Here is a 22,062-nt window from a genome sequence, read left to right on the forward strand (position 1 = left end):
TAATTTGATAAAAAATTCTATATTTATGGCACATCACCTACCTTTCATCAGTTTAAACTACTCCAACTTTTACTGTTACACCAGAAAACAAATACATTGCATCGATTTGATAAAAGATTGTAAATCTGATACAAAATCCTAAGAATTTAGTTACAAAAACCGGTTAAATCCGGTAAAACTGGTAACAAGCAAAACTGAATGGTCAAGAATTAAATATTTGATGTTGGCGCTTTTAAGTAGGCGTGTCACAACACTAAATGAACCGCCCACTCGTAATGCGCGATCGTGATTGGTTAATGCTAATCCGCTCGGCTACCAACAGTGAATACGATTGGTGGATACGGTTTCCCATGGTGACTGACACGGTCTCCCATGGTGACTGACATTGACATATAGGCGCTACATTCGCTGCTTGCTGCTGCTAGTCTATAAACAAGAGTCTGATGCTACAATACTGTTTATTAAACACTAAATTAATAGCGTTTGATGTAGACAGTCGGAGTGAGGGATTCGAGGGCAACATTAAAAGGTAAATGCATTTTGATAGATACGTGATTTTTCTGTATGGTAAACTGAGTTTTGTGCAACCCCCCCCTAGCTAACTTGCTAAATGCTAACCTGTGCTATATCACCTGCTAGTATATGTATGGTGTATTTATTTATAATATAATCTTATTTTAATGGTTTATCCGTCGTTTCTTATTCTCTCTGAATTGGCAGTGAGTTTTAAGCTCGCACGTGAAGATGTTTCTTGTTGGATGTGCTCAAAAATTGTCCCTGCAGGCATATTAAATGTATGACAGCGTTTGTTATTGATCGAAATGTTGACCATTTATGGATTATTTGGTTGTTAAAGTCAATCGTCTGTAAACGTTTACCATTGATATGTTGTATTTGATACCGTTATGTGTTTTATAAAACCATGAAGGCCTCCATTTGATGTTGGCAGATGTACCCTACAGCATTTTGGCAGTTCATTTAATATTATGCATTTATTTCATCGTGTGTTTTGGCCATCTGCAGTCATTTAAGCTCATACAGATGAATGTCTTCTGTCACTTGTCACATCAGCTCTGAGTTGCCAGGCATTTATAGGAATCTACTGCATGATAATGCTGAAATGTTAGCATCTGAATGGTCTCTGCTCTCTGCTTTTACTGCAGTGAAAGCAACCAAGATTCTCCCGTCAGATATATTTGACTGTCAGAAGTAAAACTGGCTGAAATGGATGAGCAGAGTGTTGAGGTATGTTTACAGTATGATATGTGTGTGTATGCTTTATGCTTTGTGTATGTTTTATGATTTATGCAGGCATCAAGTTGCCTTTTGTTTATAGACAACATGACTTTAGCCAAACAGGAAAATTCTGTCATTATTTACTCATCCTCATGTCATTCAAATATCTTTTCCTTTTTCTATGGAATACTAAAGGTGAATTTATAAGAAATATCCTGAACACTCTTGTCATTATAATAGAGATTCAAGACTCTCAAATGACAGAAAAAAAAAAGATTTTGAAAGTTATCAGTGACCTATAAGATTTGTGCGCTATATTACAAGCTTGAGGCACACAAAAAATGCATAAGGGTGAGTAAATGAAGACAGAATGTTAATGTTAAAGGAATAGTTCGCCTAAAAATTAAATTTTGCTGACAATCTACAGGTCACCCAATATGAGTTTGTTTCTTCATCAGAACAGATTTGAAGAAATGTAACATTACGTCTCTTGCTCATCAGTGGATCCTCTGCAGTGAATGGGTGCCGTCAGAATGAGAGTCCAAAAAGCTGATAAAAACATCACAATAATCTAAACGACTCTAGTCCATCAAATTAATGTATTGTGAAGTGAAAAGCTGCATGTTTAAAATAAACAAACCCATCAGGATGTTTTTTAACACCGGACTGTTGCTTCCAGCTAAAGTCCAGTGAGAAAGTAATTTCATTTGAATCTGCACATATGTGAAATATGCACAGATCACTAGAGATTAATGGATTATTTTGTCCAGAAGTACTGAAGGTTAGTTAAATATCTTAGTTGAATTTGTTTCTTACAAACATGCAGCTTTTCACTTTACAAGATTAGTAATTTGTTATTAATTCAAGATCATTAATTGATTGACTGGAATTGTGTAGACTACTTGTGAATTGTGGTGATGTTTTTATCAGCTGTTTGGACTCTCATTCTAACGGCACCCATTAACTATAGAAGATCCATTGGTGAGCAAGTAATGTAAAGCTAAATTTCTCCAAATCTGTTCAGATGAAGAACTCCATACATTTTCAGCAAATTTATATTTTTGAGTGAACTATTCCTTTAAGAACATAAACATGTTTGATTATATTGTAGTGAATGTTATTACTCTCGCGTTAAGTCCGCAAAGTGTTCATGTATCAACTAACTCTTCAGAGTATAGCGGAAGTCTTCCGCTGCTTCATTTGCATGGAAAAGCTGCGTGATGCCCGTCTCTGCCCTCACTGTTCCAAACTGTGCTGTTTCAGCTGCATACGGGTGAGCAAACATGCATACGCACTCATTAACAGCACAGTGGTCATACTACACACAGCCTAGAGGAGCTCACAGTGTCTGTCTAATTAATCAACGCTGTCTTTATTGTGTCAGCTTGACAGGACATGACTAAATTTACATGTATATGGAGGATTTGGCTTAATAAGATTTCTAAAGCGGGTTTAATATTATTATTATTATTATTATCATACACAAATATTATACACGTCACATTTCACTTGAGATCTGAGAGATACATTTCAGTTGTTTTTGCCAAAACACTTTAAGTAATGAGCAGTGTAGATGTTTTTAAATGCTTTTCAAGTGCGCCATGTTGGGACGAATCCTACTATTAAAACACGTCATGTGTTTAATAATTGACCTCTTATTGATTCGAAGGCTAAGCCAAGGTAGCATTTATAAATAAGTACATTTTGCTCTTCTGTTTTCTTCCTGGCAGCGATGGCTGACTGAACAGAGAGCTCAGTGTCCCCACTGTCGGTAAGTTCTGAGGTTCAACTTCAAATGATGTTTTGAGCTCTGACAGGTTTTGAAGTAAATCTAGAGGATTAAGTAATGATTTTTCTATTGTTAGAGTTTACAGAATGAGATCATTTCAGGGAAGCTCTGATTAGTTACATTAAGGGAACCACATCCAAAAAAACTTTAGACAACTGGACCAGAGCCACCTGATATTTGGCAATAGAAACACACTTACATAATTGCCAAAGCAGTTTGAAGTGTGTTCAAACCACAGCTTTATAATTAAAGCTCAAACAAAAACTCCTTTATCTAGAGTGCTGGCACACATTCATCCCATATCCCATGCTTGCTTTTCCTTGATCCAAAAAAATATTCAAACTTTGCATAATTTTTATAGAATCAACTTTAATCCAGTTTGCACACCAATCTTAATCCTCTGTCCTCTCTCAATTCAAAAAAAAAAAAAAAAAGTAATATTAACAAACATGTATATATTTCTTTTTGCTAATCAAACTTGCGTTGTATTCAGAGCTCCGCTTCAGCTGAGGGAACTGGTCAACTGTCGCTGGGCAGAGGAAGTGACTCAACAGCTGGACACACTGCAGCTCTGCAACCTCACAAAACATGAGGAGAACGACAAAGACAAGTGAGTAATACTGAATATTAATACAGTCTTGACAGCTGCAATATAGTGTTTTTGAACCATGGACACTTTTTGCCCTGTGGAATAACTATATATAATATTAACTGTGCAATATATACAACTACCGTTCAAAAGTTTGGGGTCAAGTGTTTTTTGTTTTTTTTTAATAAAGAAATACATTTTTATTCAGCAAGGATGCATTGAACTGATCAAAAGTAACCATAACGATTTTATAATGTTAAAAATGTTTTTTTTTAGTTCTTAAAAAGTGTACCACAGTTTCTACAAAAATATGAACAGCACAAATGTTTAAAACATTATTTATATCATGGCTTTTCATACAGTATTTGAATGTTCCTAGGAAAAATAGGCATGGAAAAATGTTTTGATATAGAAAAAAAAGATACGCCATAGCTTATATTTGGTTTTCATGTTCTGGGATGACTAAGTGACCAATTAGTGTAGAGTTAATGCTCACTGTCACTCATTCTCTCTTCTCACCCTGTCATTCTCTCACCCTAACAGGTGTGAGAACCATCATGAGAAGTTGAGTGTGTTTTGCTGGACATGTAAGAAGTGCATCTGTCACCAGTGCGCTCTGTGGGGAGGCATGGTACGCAATTCTGAATTCAAAACTTATTAGGCCGGTGGATTGTCATTTCCTCAGATCCAAATGTGTTGTGCTAAACCATGACTGGTCACACATAGGAGCAAATTATCAATGAATAATACTGTGCCTAATGTGAATGAATGTCAGTTTGTCTCAAACAGGAACTTGCTTATCTCCTCCTCCTCTCCACAGCACGGAGGTCATACGTTCAAACCCCTGGCCGAGATCTACGAGCAGCATGTGACCAAGGTGAACGAGGAGGTGGCCAAGCTACGGCGCCGGCTAATGGAGCTGATTAGTCTGGTTCAAGAAGTGGTAAGCACCCTCGCTTCTCATTCACGCCCACACGGAGCCATTTAGATCTGTTCTGAGTTGACAGTTTGTAATGGATGCTAGTTTACCAGCCACAAATCCCTTTTAGATGGAACTGCTAATGACAAATCAAATGTTATCTAATTACATGTATTCCTGGTTTGATAAGTGCTTTTGAAGGCGTTTTACATAATGTAGATCTCCAGGACGCCAAGAAACCCACACAAGTCCATCAGCTACTGTTTATAGCCCCTACGTCAGGGGATTGTCCTATAGAGGGCGCCACAGCACTAAACAAATTTACATTACATGGACAAATACATCTAGTGGAAAAATCTTCCTTGAAGTGGAAGGTGGAGAACCAACTCCCTATTAATTATGATGCTTGCATAGCTGTATTTATTTGACCAAAATACAGTAAACATAGTAATATTATTACGATTTAAACTTATTTTCGTACACTTTAAAGCTTAATTTATTCCTGCGATTGCAAAGCTGAATTTTAAGTATCGTTACTCCAGTTTTCAGTGTCACATGATCCTTGGGAAATCATTCTAATATGCTGACTTGGTGCTCAAGAATTTATATGGGAGCGTGTTTGGGTGTCCAGTGTCCACATACTTTTGGCTATATGATATAAATTTTGGAAGTTTTGAGAGCTATACCTTTGCATTTTATGTGTTTTTCAGGAGAAGAATGTTGAGGCGGTGCGAGGGGCGAAGGATGAGAGGGTGAGGGAAATCCGGAATGCTGTGGAAATGATGATCGCTCGGCTCGATAATCAGCTCAAGAACAAACTCATTACACTCATGGGTACATACATGCTTTTGTTCTGACAGTTTTCATGTAATCTGACATTTGAGGTTATATTGGCCTAACGTAAAGTTGATGCACCCACAGGACAGAAGACCTCTCTGACACAGGAGACAGAACTACTTGAGTCTCTGCTGCAGGAAGTGGAACATCAGGTATGTGGATCTGGTGTATCAGTAAAATACAACAGATGTGCAGTGAAGGTCTATTAGGTCCGATAGGTCTAACTCAATCTGACCTAATGACATTATCATCACATGGCACAGCTGATTGGTTTTCTCCTGCATCAGTAGCCAATGAGCTCACTGCTCAATATTCAAATACCTGGCTTTTGTTTGCTGTAGCAGTTTGGCAGCACACTTCAGAAACCCTCCACCTTCCCCAGCTCCACCTGTATAGATCTGCTACGAGGTGATTCATGTATCCTATGGGGGGTTATTCATATGTGTTATAGCCTATGTGCAGCAGCAGTATTTCCTACATGCTCACAGCAGCATGTTGTGGATGTATTGGCTGTAGCAAGTCTCGGTACTTGCTCCGCCGCAGCAGCAGCAGTGTAGCATATCTATTCCGCCAAGACCAAATACATTAACATTGTCATGTACATGTCAATCCCGCCGAGAGTTGTCATGACAGAACTACAATTAAAACCTGAAAATAAACTATTTTATTTTTAATTGTAAGGTTATAAAGAAGAATGGGTCAAATTAGAAAATGTTATTAACAGAGTACTAATTCTGAATTTTATGTTCAGCTTTTCACTTAAACTGTGTAATTACAATAATTTGTAATTAAAATATATCATTAAATTAGAATTTAGAAGAATTCATGAGTCATTTCAGATGTTTGTAGACTTTTTGATTTGTGACAAGTGTTTTCTCCCCACAGCTGCGTTCGTGTAGTAAGAGCGAGCTGATCTCTAAGAGTCCAGAGATCCTGCTCATGTTCCAGCAGGTTCACAGGAAACCAATGCAGTCTTTTGTCACCACTCCTGTCCCACCAGACTTCACCAGGTACACAAACATAAACACTGTACCTGTTATATTGCTGCTTCACACAGTGACAAGATCTCCATAAGCTTGAACTTTGGCACTCTCTGTGGCAGTCTGTGAATAATGAATAAACATGCACACCTGTAAAAACAACTCTAGGCTTATAAAGCCATTCAATCATAATGTCAATTTGTAGGCCAATACGGTATGATATTTCTCCAGTGAGATTTTAGAATAGCACTTCGTTATTTATGAGTGAAATGAAGTTTGCTGTGAACTTGTAGAGACTTTCCTATTTCGATTTGCAAGACAAATTGCTCACAGTCATATCTCATTTCTTCTCAGTGAGCTGGTTCCTGCCTATGACTCGAGCACTTTTGTTTTGGCAAACTTCAGGTAATGACACTCCCTTTGTCTTTCTTACTAATTTATATCTTAAATGGTGCATTAGTTTTCTTGCGTGACTTGAATTGGTGTTGTCTCATTGCCTTAAGTACTCTGCGGCAGAGAGCCGACCCCGTCTACAGCCCCCCGCTCCAGATATCTGGCTTGTGCTGGAGGTTAAAGGTTTATCCGGTAAGTTTGTCACCCGTAACACGGTGACCAATTGAAATTCTCAGACTCTTCCTATTCTCACAGACATTGTTGTTGTGTTTTAGGATGGCAATGGCGTTGTTCGAGGAAACTATCTCTCTGTTTTTCTAGAGTTGTCGGCAGGACTCCCAGAGACGTCCAAGTAGGCTGCACTTGCTGTCCTGTCATCCTGCTGTGCAGTGTCACAAATAATGTTTTTAAAGGCTAACTGGTTGAATTTGTTCCAGGTATGAATACAGGGTGGAGATGGTCCACCAGGCCTCCAGTGACCCTACCAAAAACATCATTCGAGAGTTTGCATCAGACTTTGAGGTGGGCGAGTGCTGGGGGTATAACAGGTTCTTCAGGTTGGACCTTCTCGCCAGTGAAGGCTACTTGAATATGCAGACTGACACTCTTGTGCTCAGGTGTGCCCTTGCAACTGAATTTTAGACTCTTTTATGTCTCAAATAGTATCTTTCAATAGTTTTACTCCGTTATTAAAGGGGTCATGAACTGAGAAACCAAAATTCCCTTGATCTTTTGACACATACGAGGTCATTGTGCTATAAAAACATCCTGTAAGTTTCAGAACTCAAAATTTTCTTGTTATTCTGAAAACAGCTTGTATTGTATTATATTGGAATGTACCACTCTATGATGTAATAGTGTGGCTAAACACCACCTCCGCAGAAGAAGATCAACGCCTGCTTCTACATCTCTGCCTGTTTAACCCCGCCCACTGATTCACGCATGTAGTGTAAATAACAAGAGACGAATGCAGGTCTACGCAGAAACCAAAAGATAAAGATGGCTCAGAAGACAACAAAACACTGTGCTGTGCCAACGTTAGGAAAGAGTGGATGAACTTTATTTTTAATGAAGTTTCAGAACACGTCAGTAAGAACTCAGTCTTTTGTTCATTTCATTTTACCGCGGATTTGTTTCCAAAAAAAGCACAATTTCACGTGGGATTTTCAGAAAGATTGAAACTAAAAGAGGATGCTGTGTCAAGTATATTGGATATGTTGCAACACACAATTGTAACTGTTTTTATTACGTGATCACTATTGCTTTGTCTGTTAAACAGATGGTTTGAAATGAATATTTATGCATTTTAAACCTAAATCACTGCAGTGTCCTTCTGTGAAGGATGTACGCTGGTGAACATACACAACTATTAGCCAATCATAGCAGTGTGCATTTACTTCCGAGTCTACAATCCACCATGTCTATTTAAACAGTGTTCTGATGAGGGAGGTTAAAAACAGGACAGAAAATAGCCTTTTATTTTTAAGTTATGTTTTCTGATGCAAAATTCTTGACAACATTATATATACATCTCAACAAATTAGAATATGGTGACATGCCAATCAGCTAATCAACTCAAAACACCTGCAAAGGATTTCTGAGCCTTCAAAATGGTTTCTCAGTTTGGTTCACTAGGCTACACAATCATGGGGAAGACTGCTGATCTGACCGTTGTCCAGAAGACAATCATTGACACCCTTCACAAGGAGGGTAAGCCACAAACATTCATTGTCAAAGAAGCTGGCTGTTCACAGAGTGCTGTATCCAAGCATGTTAACAGAAAGTTGAGTGGAAGGAAAAAGTGTGGAAGAAAAAGATGCACAACCAACCGAGAGAACCGCAGCCTTATGAGGATTGTCAAGAAAAATCCATTCAAGAATTTGGGTGAACTTCACAAGGAATGGACTGAGGCTGGGGTCAAGGCATCAAGAGCCACCACACACAGACGTGTCAAGGAATTTGGCTACAGTTGTTGTATTCCTCTTGTTAAGCCACTCCTGAACCACAGACAGCATCAGAGGCGTCTTACCTGGGCTAAGAAGAAGAAGACTGGACTGTTGCCCAGTGGTCCAAAGTCTTCTTTTCAGATGAGAGCTAGTTTTGTATTTCATTTGGAAACCAAGGTCCTAAAGTCTGGAGGAAGGGTGGAGAAGCTCATAGCCCAAGTTGCTTGAAGTCCAGTGTTAAGTTTCCACAGTCTGTGATGATTTGGGGTGCAATGTCATCTGCTGGTGTTGGTCCATTGTGTTTTTTGAAAACCAAAGTCTCTTTTGGAGCACTTCATGCTTCCTTCTGCTGACCAGCTTTTTAAAGATGCTGATTTCATTTTCCAGCAGGATTTGGCACCTGCCCACACTGCCAAAAGCACCAAAAGTTGGTTAAATGACCATGGTGTTGGTGTGCTTGACTGGCCAGCAAACTCACCAGACCTGAACCCCATAGAGAATCTATGGGGTATCGTCAAGAGGAAAATGAGAAACAAGAGACCAAAAAATGCAGATGAGCTGAAGGCCACTGTCAAAGAAACCTGGGCTTCCATACCACCTCAGCAGTGCCACAAACTGATCACCTCCATGCCATGCCGAATTGAGGCAGTAATTAAAGCAAAAGGAGCCCCTACCAAGTATTGAGTACATATACAGTAAATGAACATACTTTCCAGAAGGCCAACAATTCACTAAAAATGTTTTTTTTATTGGTCTTATGAAGTATTCTAATTTGTTGAGATTGGTGGGTTTTTGTTAAATGTGAGCCAAAATCATCACAATTAAAAGAACCAAAGACTTAAACTACTTCAGTCTGTGTGCATTGAATTTATTTAATACACGAGTTTCACAATTAGAGTTGAATTACTGAAATAAATGAACTTTTCCACAACATTCTAATTTGAGATGCACCTATAAGTGGACCACAAATTTTAAAAAGGCAGTTCAAATAAAAAAAGGCAGTTCATGACCCCTTAAAAGCCCATTGTCACAGGAAGCGTACAGTACTTGTTCAGTGGAATTCGAATGGAATTTCCTCCTCTTTTAGATTTACCATGAAGTGGATGATATACTGTCCAAAGATGTATCCAGTGTATGCTGTCTTGTTCATTTCTCATGCTCTGCTTTTTCAATTAATCTCACAGGTATCAAGTGCGATCACCTACGTTTTTTCAGAAGTGTAGAGATCAGTATTGGTACATAACTCAGCTGGAGTCAGCCCAGTCCAGCTACATTCAACAGATCAACAACCTAAAAGAGGTTAGTGTTAAAGATTCAAACTTTGTCACCCTGAATACATCCTACTTAGAATCTGGCTTGAAGAAACTGCGTTGATTCAAACGTGAACAGAATTAGGTATCCATGTAATATTTATGCTGTAGCATGTAATGCCTGTTGATGTTTTCAAACATAATGAAGAAACACTTTTTCCAAATTGTGTCATGTCATTTATGCGTTTTATGTTTTGGTGTATTTCTGTTCAGAGGTTAGCTATAGAACTGTTCCGTCGACAGAAGTCGAGGAGTTCCTCTCCACCTGATCGCCGTCTCTGCCCCACGACTTCCTCCGGGAGAGACTCACGTCAGGGAAAGAGCTCCGTACTGGAGGAAGGATGTCAGGCAGCCTCAGCAGAGACTAAAGAAGATGAGGATGAAGAGAAGACCCAGCACGATGACTCTAATGTAAGGCCTGTCAGAGCAGCATGTCATAGCTATTATTTAACATTATTTTAGCAATAAAATCTTTAACTTTTTCTTGTTCCTTTTGAAAACTAGAAACTGTTTTATTTTTTTTTTAACTCCCCCAAGATATTATCCATCATTTCATCATAGCCACATTTTAAACATCTTTTACATACACACTCTTACATCATCATCTACTTTTAGCCATATGACATTTCAAATCAGATTGTGCTCATTGTGATCTCTAAAGAAAGCAAGCCTACTTGTAATATAGTGAACCTGAAGCCCTAACAGCCACATTACTTGAATCATTTTCATGCTTGGAGCTATTTGATGTTATATTGCGCACATTAGGATCAGTTTGATGATGATGTGTTGATGCAATGTTAGGAGTTGTCTGATGGGGATCTGGAGGTGGACTGTCTAACTGGAGATGAAGATGTCAATCCTCTGGATGGTAGTAGCACCTCTGGGAGCTCCACAGCCACCAGCAACACAGAGGAGAATGACATTGACGAAGAGACCATGTACGTACTAGATTTAAAAACAACTTTGCTAAAATTTCAGAATGTGATTTTGAGGCATTACCATTTGAAGCACACTGTTATAGTCACAAAAAATGTCACCATTTACTTAATTTTGTGCTTTTCTCTTGATCTTGTTTTCCATTTCTTTTTGAATGACAGTCTTGATAGTCTCTGTTAATTTTCATTCTGTTTTTTTCTGTTAGGAGAATTTTATTTGAAAGAAAGAAACTAAAAGAAACATGAGGGTGAATAAAAAAAAAGATTTTAACCCAAGCAAAATCACTGCAATGATTAACAGTTCTGATGCAAACCTAAATGAATGAGCTATAATTAAAGCCATTAGTACCATACTTGTTGGAAGTCATCACTTGATGAAGGTCACAATCTTCACTGTGATAAATATGTAGATAATGCATGTCTTTTGAAAGCGTTTCTGGCAAAATCGTGATCAGCTCTAATAGTGTTTTTCCTTTTTTTTCCCCCCTTAAAGCAATACTCCTCATTTGTTAGGTCACGTCCTCATGGTGTGGTAAATACTAGTGTACCAAGATTCTCGCACAAGAGTTGGTGCTTTGTGTGCCATAGGGAAACAGCTGTATCCTCCCCCAGGCTGGAAAACACAGTTTAATTAGGGCTGCTACCACATTTGACAGGCATTCCCTCGTACTCTGTGTTTAACCAGAGAGCTGTTCTTTCTGTCCTGTCCTATCACGATCTGAGAGAATGATCAGTATTGGCAGCTTTGACTTGTGTAGGCTCTGTAAGAGCGCTCGTGCTTCTGTAGTGAGGTGTTGGAGTCAGAACCTCACATGTTTCTGCTCATGCTGCCGGCTACCGCCCGCTCACACTGCTCTCAAACGCACACACTGCTCCAACCAGATGAGACGAATGAGTCATCAGAGCCTCTGCCTCCTGCTTACAAATGCTCGTTCTCACAGTCTCTGGCTTTTCCAGTGAGCGCGCACACTCACACACTCACACACTCACACACTCACACACTCACACACTCACACACTCACACACTCACTCACTCACTCACTCTCTCTCTCTCTCTCTCTCTCTCTCTCTCTCTCTCTCTCTGTCTCTCTCTCTCTCTCTCTCTCACACGTGCTCTCTTGTTCTCAGGCCCACGCACATTCTCTCACACCTTTGACTCTATTTGCTGGAGTGTTTTGTGTGAGCTCTTCATGTTGGCTTTGGTAAGGTGCCCATGCACTTACCGTTACCCAAATGTCAGAAGCGCCGCTTACTCAGGATAAAGTAGGGAAAGAGGGAATTATGGGATGTTAGGCTCTGTTTACAACTGGTATTATCATCTCAAATAGGTTTCCTGCAACCACTTGAGATTGCATATGGATTTGACTTGATTTTTGTTTTATGATCACATTGATACAGCACAAAAAGCTTCAATTTTTTTTTTTTTTTTCAGTCTTTTTATTAATATTTTACATAATATAAAAACACTTTTAAAAGAAAAAAGAGGAAAAAAAGAGATGTCTTGCTCCAACAGAGCCCCCCCTCCCCCCACTGCACCATTATACCTTATTGTTATTTATAAACGCATACACATATATGTACAAAAGGGAGGGAAAGAAAAGAGAAAAAATGACATCAAAATTAAGCAGAAAATATTAAATTTGGATCCATTTGCTCTGTCAGCACTGGCTACCAAATAGAGAAAAAAGTTTGACTGCAGCCTTTAACAGTGTATCGAATCTTCTCTAATGCAAGGTGATGCATAAGATCCCTAATCCATTGACTAAACGTAGGTGGAGATTTGTCCTTCCACTTACACAATATAAGACATCCAGCTATTAAAGTTGAAAAAGAAATCATGTTTTTTGTATTATTATCTAAACAGAGTTCTGTAGTTAAACCAAATATTGCAAGAATAGGGGAAGGATCAATAGACAAATACAGGACTTCAGAAAGATCATCAGATGTTTTTAAGATTCTCTGTGCTTCATATGCATCCTGATGTCAGTCAGGCAAACCTGCAGTCTTAGAAGTGCATAGAAATGTTCTTAATCAAATCTCTGTTTGATCTTTTTTTGTTGTTTCATTTAAATCTGCAAAAATGGGAAAGTTCAAAACCTTTGTTTCAGCACAGTGGTTTACCAGATAGCAGGTGGTTGATCGTGTTTTGCCAGCATGCATCATGATCAATTAGCACTTTCCGTACAAATGCAATGATGTCCAATAACATGATTAATTTTATTATTATACTTTTATTATTATACTTTTATTATTAATCTTTATTAATCTTTTTCTATATAAAGAAAGCCTATTGTTGGGGAATAATAATAATAATAATAATAGGTATTATTATTATTATTATTATTATTATTGGATTTATTTAAAAAATAGCTTTATATTTGATAAAATTAAAAAATTAAAAGCCTGTTGTTTTATGTATATTGAGGGAATTATTTATGTATTTATTTATTTTAATACTTTTTATTTTTATTTTCTAAATGAGTTAATGAGTAACACTTCTTTTTTTTTTTCGGGTATATAAAGAAAATAATTTTTAATTTTTTTGTGATGCCAGTGTAAATACTAGCAGGGTAAGCAAACATTTGTTCGATGTATCCATGTGGAGTCGAAGCTCTCAGCTTCTATAAATACTGTAGTGGATCAGCGCAGAGAACCACTGGAGAGGACTGAGTCATCACACAGTTGAGCCTGAGACAATGGTGCATGTGTTACCCTTACACACACACACACACTCACACACACACACACACTCACTCACATATACATACATATTCAGCAGGATGCTTGGAGCAGAATGCTATCAACACTCCCTGTGGAGCAGCTTATTTCAGACTATACCACTTCTCACTATTAACAGGGGGAGCCACACAAACGAATCCTGCTCTATTTAAAGCATGTGGCGATACACTGGGAACATAATGCCCGGCCACACCTCATTTAGCTCCATTGGGATCCAATTAATCATTCAAAACCTTTCTACACTTAAACCGAAATTTTAAAGTTAATCTTGTTATGCATTGTAGATTTGTTTACTTGCTGCTGACATTCCACTAGTACCAGAGAAATGACACAAGTGTGAATTATTTTTATGTGTTATAGGTCTGGTGAGAATGATGTGGAGTACAGTGGGAATCTAGACCTGGAGGAAGGCGAATTACCCGATGATGTTGCCGGGGCAACAGGTGAACCAGAGTTTCTCCGTCCAAGCGACCTCATTTATACAAATAATGCTGTTTCTCTAATGAAAAGCGAGTGTCATGCATATGGCAATCTGGTGTGTTGAAACACTTGGCTTTGAAGTGTCATCGACTGTGACACCCTGTTAATCAGTTGTAGTGATGTAACTGAGCCAAATTACCATATCAGCCTTTGAAGATTTACTGCAGAATCTGCAGTTTAAAGCACTTTGAGCTTCTGCTGCAAGACGTTTAGCGCTCACAAAATTGAAATGACATTTAATAATTCCCACAAAAAAAATACCTATTATTATAATGGTTAACTATATGACTATAATGTAATGAGTTGAAAAGTAAAAAGAAATTTACGTGCACTGATAAATCATTAATAATAAACAATTCAATTTCCATACAAAAATAATTGTCGATTTTGATTTTCATTGTGACTTAAGTTAAAACTAAAACTATTAAAATAGTTTTTCAGTAATTGAAATAAAGCTATAAATGTCTTCCACTGCTGGTCAGGAGGTTCTGGTGCAGGCGCCCGGGGTTCAAGGCGTGGGGCAGGTTCAAGCTCAGCCAGCCTCCTGGAGATCGACCCGGTCATCCTCATCCAACTACTGGACCTGAAGGACCGCAGCCATGTGGAGTCACTGTGGGGGATGCAGCCCCGTCCCCCTACCTCTCTCCTCCAGAGCCAAGGTGTTACTGATGTGATCAAAATGGACATGGGAATTATAAACATGAACTCGCTCTGAAGTGACTGTAAAGTTGACATGATTCATGACTCATTAACTGTTTTTGATTGACAGCTGCTGCAGTGCCTTCTCGTAAAGAGCGTGAGCGTCGGCCTCAGGCGGTGCGTCGGTCAGCCCCAGACTCAGGAGTCCTGATCAGACTGAAGGCTCAGATGGCAGAAGTGCGCAGTAAGATGTCAGACGTAAAAGGGCAGCTGGAAGCGCGCAGTGGAGCCGGTCGGATCTCCTCTCAGGGAGCCTCAAACCACGAGCAGGGCCCCTCCATGGACTCCGAGATGGGGCCCAGTCGCAAACCTAGCGAACTGCTCTTTAAAGCGCCCGTCTCATCACGACACTCTCGCAGTGGTATGGCACTGAGCTAGATTACCTCATTATTTTAATAACATGATGTTTAGGTTAAAATTTGTATGGATTTGTCAAAGTTATTTAGGTGCTTTTTTAAAACTGATTGGCAATTGTATTTATTAAATAATGAACAAAATGCTCTTTAAAATACTTTTAGATTTGTACTTTTTTTTTCTTTTAGCGAATAGTAATGGTAAAGATATTTATAATGTTACAAGAGTTAATCCTGATAAAAAAAAAAAGTTGCAGCACAACTGTTTTCAACATTGAAAATAAAAAATGTTTCTTGAACACCAAATCAGAAAATTAGAAGAATTTCTGAAGTATGATGTGACACTGAAGACTGAAGTAATGATGCTGAAAATGTAGCTTTTCCATCACAGGAATAAATTACTTTTTAAAATATATCAAAATGTTGTAATATTTCACAATATTACTGTTTTTACTATATTTATAATCCAGTAAAATATAGCCTTGGTGAGCATTAGAGTCTTCTTTTAAGAAACATTAAATAATCTCATATTGTTGTAAATTCAGCCTGACTTTTTTTTGACCTTTGTTTTAGGAGTGAAGAAGGCTGGTTCTCCTAAGCAGGAGAGCGTGGGAGTGCTGGGAGGACTGTCACTGCGCAGGGCTGTGGATGCTGGGGAGAAGGAGCTGAGAGGAGCTGGACGAGAGTCCCCTATTGAACCTGCTCCTTGTCTCAGAGAGGGACCCTCCTCTTTGGATGGTCAGTACACTACACTAGACATCAGTCAACATGCTTGTCCACCAACCTACTAGTTTATCTAGTCTCATCTCATGCAGTTTTTCAGCATCTTGCACCATAAGCATTGCCATGTCAAGTTAACCTAACCAGCTTAATTTTGCCTGGCTTCCCTAAAACTGACTACTTAACTAGTTGTTGAGATAACATGAAAATATGTAATATTGTTGCATCCCAAGATGCAACAATAGCTTTGAAACCGTTCCAATTACGCTAGGAATAATCTGAAATTTTCATTTTGGGGAAAGCAAAGAGACTTCTGGGAAACTCAATCCTGATATTCAAAATGTTTAGAAATCTGTGTTTTGCAGGCTCGCTGAAAGCCCGCAGTGTGCAGAGTTCTCCTCCCTCGCTGGGAAGCAGCTCCTCTTCCTCTGATAAGCCTCCTGGCTCCAAGCATGAGGAACTTCTGTATGGAGCTTCAGCTTCAGACCTGTTCAGCGTCACAGGCCTCAATGGAGCAGCTGCTCCTGCCACCAAACAGCGCAGGACTCCAGCCGTCGGGTAATGTACAGAAACAAGCCATCAGCAGCACAGCGTATTGTGTGTGAGTGTGTTTCCATTCATAAACACATGCAGTAAGTGAGCTTGAATGAAGGTTGCTGTTTTAGATCTAGAATAGTTTTTAATTTGTCATTCATTACATTCATTGTTATTATTGGAATATCTTAAGTTTTCTTCTGACGCTGTAAATCAGTGGTTGGCCTCTTTATTTAAGAGACTTTTGCTTTTTTCTCACATTGCATGGTAAAATGACACAATGGCTTTCACCATGCTAATATTTGACTTTTTTTAGTTTAGTTTTTTTGTTACAGTTTTGATTTGTTTTTGGGTTCGATTTTGTTTAGTTTTATTCTTGTTAGTTGTTTCACATTAAATAGTTGTCACACATTTGCTTTTACCATCCTAATTTGTGTTTTAGTTTATTTCGTGTAAAATAAGAAGCTTAATGTCTTTGATAATTTCAGTATTTGGGTTTGTTCTGTGTTCTTTGGGTTGGTGTAGTGTTTTTTGTTTTGTTTGCTTGTTTGTTTGTTTGTTTGTTTAGCGTAGTTAATGCTAATATTTGGCTTTTAGATTTTATCCTGTTTTGTTTTGTTTTCCATGAAATAACATGACACCCAATCACTTTCATCCTTTTTTTTTTTTTTTTCACCCTTACTTTCTTTTATTATTGTGTTTTAGTTTGTTTCAGTCAGCATGCCAATATTTTTTGTTTTGTCTTCTTTTTTTTCACATAAATAGCATGACACACAATTTGTTTCTACCACGCTAATATTTGTTTTTATTTTGGTTTGAAAAATTTTTGTATGCCAATATTTAGCTTTATTTTATTTTATATATATATATATATATATATATATATATATATATATATATATATATATATATATATATATAATAATATATATTTATTTATTTGTTGGTGGTTGTGGGGTTTATTTTTTGGTTTGTTTTCTTTTGTTTATTCAGGGTTTTTTTTTTTTTTTTTTTTTTACCCACATAAAATGGCATGATACACAATGGCTTTTTTAATAAGGTTGTATCCCTCAGGTCTGGTCTGCTGACAGACAGCTTTCTTAACTGTGACCAAGAGGGTGCTGGCGAGGTCCATCAGTCACTGCTGTCACTGGCTGAACCATCCTCTTCCTCCTCACGCCCTGATGAAGGTGAGACATGAAGATCCGTTCTCAAACTCAAAAACAGGAAAAAACATGGGGTATAATTATACTGCAGCAAGTATGTGTTGCATAAATTACATTTATTCAGGTGCTTGATGAGTAACACTCTCTTAGTGTGCAAAAGGAAATTCCCCTATTCTTGAAAAGGTACGATTGTCTGTCCATAGGTCTCCTCAGCCAGAAGCAGCCCCACCATGTGCTGCCGAGCATGAGCAGTGACAGCGAGCTGGACTGTGACACGGAGAACGAGAACGAGGATGAAGTGGTGGCTCTGGAGGCTGGAGACTGTGCGTTTGACACCAGATCTCTACCCTGCCCAGGTTCATATCCCACACTTCACTGCTGCTAGCCAAAAGTTTGCGCATATTTCACTCAACTTCTCTTTCATGGTCTTTAAATCTTTTGAAATTACAAAGGTCAGTTCAGATCAAATTGAAAATGCAACTTTTATTTATTTATTTTAACATATGTACATATGTTAAACATATGTACTGCCGTTCAAAAGTTTGGGATAAGCAAGGTTTTTTTTTTTTAAATTTTTAAGAACTATCTTTTGCTCATCAAGACTGCATTCATTTGATGAAAAATAGAGAAACTGTTATAATAACAGTTTTCTATTTTATTATACTTTAAAATATGATTTATTCCTGTAATGCAAAGCTGAATTTTCATCAGCCATTAATCCAGTCTTTAGTGTCACATGATGCTTCAGAAATCATTTTATTTTTTTTATTTTTTCAGGATTCTTTGAATTAAAAAGTACAGCATATTCAAAATAGAAATATTTTCTAACAGTGTGTCTTTACTATCACTTTTTATCAACTTAACACATCCTTGCTGAATAGAAGTATTAATATCAGTCTTATAGAAAATTAGGCAAAAAGCTACTAATTATAACAAAATTTGGACTTTTTATTTTTTCTCACAATTGCAAGAAATAAAATTAGGATTTTTATTTTTTTCAAATATCTTACAATTCTGGAATTAAAAAGGTAACTTTATATATATATATATATATAAAATTTTTATTTTATTTATTTTTAATCTCACAAATCTGACTTTTTTCCCCTCAGAATTGTCGATGTTTCACCATTTTTATTTAACAGTTAACATCAACAATTCTGAGGGGAAAAAAACAAATATATATATATATATATATTTGTTTTTTTTTTTAATTAATTTTTAAAAATTAAAATTATTTTTTATAATTTTATTTTTTATTTTTTTATCAATCCTAGAGTGGAAATGAGCTCCCATACAAAAGTAATACAGACTCTCAGAAATGTCTGTTCAACATGTCAGTGTCACTTATTAATTAATATGTAATGACTAAAAATGTTTATTATTATAACCCATTTTTTGGGGTTATTATTTCTGATGTTTTCTAAGATTTCGGTTGAAGATGCGGATTATTGCAAAAAAGTCAAAACCCTTAGATTGTTAAATTGTTACACCCAGTCACACAGCCTGTATGATGCTTTGTTAAAGTTAAAAATAGAGCTGGACAGGTCAGTCACCTGCTTAGTCTGTCATTATCTCTGTGGGTGGGTCGTAGTCACAGTATTGCAGACTAGTGTTCCAGTGGTCTGATGAAGCGGTGTCTGTGTCTCGTTCTCAGGCGAGCAGCTGATCCCTGATGATCTGAGCTTTGTGACTGGAGAGACCACAGAGAGATGATCCACCACAGTGTTACAAATGAACCTTCCTGTGTCGTCAGCCACTGAATGTGCTCTTTACTTTATGTTCAGAACAGGACTATATGTTTCTGTGTGCTACTGTATGTACTTTTGGGATAGTAAAGATTGTTTGTTTTTTTGTTTTGGTTTTTTTTTGCCTTGCATTTTGAAATGCATAACATTCCGTTGTAAAGCTAGGTGTATACATTTTATGTGTGTGCATAACTAGTCATATTACAGTTCTATACATTTCAATGCTGCTTATTGTCAAATTCATAGAGAGTTGCCAAACACCTTAATAACTTCAAATGTTTGGCACACTGAGTCAAAGAATGTCACTACAGGTGCTGCTCTGTTACTTTTTATGTGGCTTATTCTTTGTGCAGTTTATATATATATATATGTATATATAAAGACATTAATGAGGGTTTGTTTGTTTGTTTGTTTAATTTTATGTAGCTTGTCTGTGAATATATTAAGCTGTCTAGAACACAATTCATAGATTCCTATACCTAAAACATGTTTACATTGACTAAATGTCTGCAAAAAGGGAACATGGAGCCAATACAAGTTCAAACAATTTTCACAGTGATTGTGTTTTTATATATTTCAAATAAGCTGTTATTTAGCAAGCACTTATCAACTTCTTAATGCTACATTCCCTTGTTTTTTTCCTCTAGTTATTTTTGACACGTTAACTCAAATAAAAGGCAGTTCCGTACTTAAACCAAAGTCTCAGGAGGGTCCGGGTCTGTGTTTTTATCCCCAGGCTCGTGTGTGTTTGTATGGTTTGCTTTGAGCTCAGACAGAAAGCATTGATGACGTGCTCTTGTTAAGGCAGCAGCTGGGAAATCACTCCGTTTGTGTTGTGAATAGTGAACAGCTGGGGAGTGATGCATATATATTAAGTTGAGGTCACGGTCTCGCTCTTTGCATGCACAGCTTTCGCTCAGTGCAGTCTGTTGAACATGTGAATGTTTTGTTGAAAAGTGTACAGCGAATAATGCATTGCTTTTTCTGTTTAATTGTTGGCTTTATACACATACATTATTTTTTTCACTTCCCCTCCAGCATGTTCTGAAAGTGTAAAACAATGATAACAGTGTTCCTGTGACTATTCAATGTAAATCTATTTCTGTTTTTTGTTCTGTAATAATAATAATGTTCCTCTTTTCATGTTTTATGTTTCTTATAAGGAGCGAGAGGACAGTCTGCACATTTCTAGTTTACTGGTTTCCTGGAGCATGTTTTTAAAGATTTTTGGGGGCCCAAAACAAATTGGAGTATATGCACAGTGTGTACTGTATATTTATCTAAATTAAAACCTGAACAAATAAATGACGTGGTACTATCATTATAATGTTGTTTTTTTTCTTTGAGTGACATTATTTGCCTTAGTGCAGTGTTAAAGTATGCAAAAGGTCTAATTTCGCCTCTAAATAATTAATGGATAATATAAATTATATAAATATAATTACAAATATATATATAAAAAGTCTATTAAATTAAATGTTTGTATTATTTTTTTGACATTTAAGCAGATTTTTTTTTTTTTTTTGGCATTCCAATTTTTGTGAAAGGATTATATATATATATTTAACTATATAACATTGATGAAAGGTCTTGATCCACTTCAAATGTTTACTAGTGTATAGATATATATAAAAATTTTATATTTTTTCTTTTATTTTAGTCTTTTCTTTTTTTAAGTAGTGAAATATGACCCAGATTTCATCCCCAAATTATATAAGAATATTCTTATATTATATAGAATTATATAAGAAAATACTGGAAAACTATCATATAAAATATAATAAAAATCTTCTATTTTATGTTAATTTACATTTTGAATTTTTTTGTCATAATTAGGCTGATTTTAATTATTGTTTTAATTCATTCTTAATTTATCTGTATTACTATTTAAATTAGATTTTGAAGTGGAATTTGACCTGAATTTGACCTCCAAATAAGAATTATGGAAAACATAATGGAAAAATATGCGTAATAGTTTGTTCATTAATTATTTAAAACTTTTTTTTTTTTTTTTGTACAATTACGCAGATTTTAATGACTGCTTTTTAATTAGATCATTAATTATTTTGAAGTGTTTTTTTTTATGTGATTTATGAAACATTTTGTTCACTATATTTTGTATTTAAATAGGTGCAACAAATATCCTTATACCATTATTTATAAATACCCCTTGGGGGGCGTATTTATTACCATTCATATACTACAGATGCTATGTTTAGTGTAGCAAAACCATTGTTAACTTGCGGTTACCATGGTTTATCTACAGTAACCATCGTTCTTTTGGTTTTATTTGTAGTAAAATCATGGTTAATTTTTGTAAGGGGTACAATTTATAAGAAGTTTATTTTGAATATTTAGTTCAAATATAGTGCATTTCTTTCTTTCGATTTTTGGGGTGAAATGTGACCTGGATCTGTACTTCCAAGTGCAGTGTTGTGTGCGCATGTCTGCGTGGCCGTCTGCGCCTGCTGTCTGGTCTAGTCTGTAGGCTGTGCAGTGCCAGGTCTGTACTGTGTGAGAATAAGCCCGGCGGTGTTTATGTGGATGAGTGCGTGTTGGCTCAGCTTCTGTCCTCCTCCAGTACCTGCATGACTGCCAACACTCACGGCTTCCTGTGTCCACTTGTGTCTCTAGCCGTTACTGACACCGGATCCATCATAACGTTTCTTCATCACAATAACATACCTGGTTT

General features: G+C 37.0%; 1 protein-coding gene across 1 annotated transcript; it reads left to right on the top strand.

Annotated features, from left to right (window-relative positions):
- Nucleotides 1-356: 356 nt before the first annotated feature.
- trim37 (tripartite motif containing 37) lies at nucleotides 357-20,691 on the top strand. Its single transcript, XM_058790013.1, has 25 exons — nucleotides 357-529; nucleotides 1,164-1,245; nucleotides 2,408-2,509; nucleotides 2,967-3,007; nucleotides 3,519-3,635; nucleotides 4,158-4,245; nucleotides 4,435-4,557; nucleotides 5,244-5,367; nucleotides 5,455-5,522; nucleotides 6,256-6,380; nucleotides 6,705-6,755; nucleotides 6,854-6,935; nucleotides 7,019-7,095; nucleotides 7,181-7,360; nucleotides 9,874-9,988; nucleotides 10,213-10,410; nucleotides 10,801-10,937; nucleotides 14,034-14,116; nucleotides 14,636-14,812; nucleotides 14,923-15,213; nucleotides 15,779-15,943; nucleotides 16,291-16,483; nucleotides 17,534-17,649; nucleotides 17,829-17,981; nucleotides 19,280-20,691. Exons 2-25 carry the CDS (start codon nucleotides 1,225-1,227, stop codon nucleotides 19,336-19,338), a joined length of 2,886 nt encoding a protein of 961 aa, XP_058645996.1. The 5' UTR covers nucleotides 357-529; nucleotides 1,164-1,224; the 3' UTR covers nucleotides 19,339-20,691.
- The last annotated feature ends 1,371 nt before the right edge of the window (nucleotides 20,692-22,062 follow it).

The sequence above is a fragment of the Onychostoma macrolepis genome, chromosome 10 (genome assembly GCF_012432095.1).
Source record: "Onychostoma macrolepis isolate SWU-2019 chromosome 10, ASM1243209v1, whole genome shotgun sequence".
In the NCBI taxonomy this organism is placed as follows: Eukaryota; Metazoa; Chordata; class Actinopteri; order Cypriniformes; family Cyprinidae; genus Onychostoma; species Onychostoma macrolepis.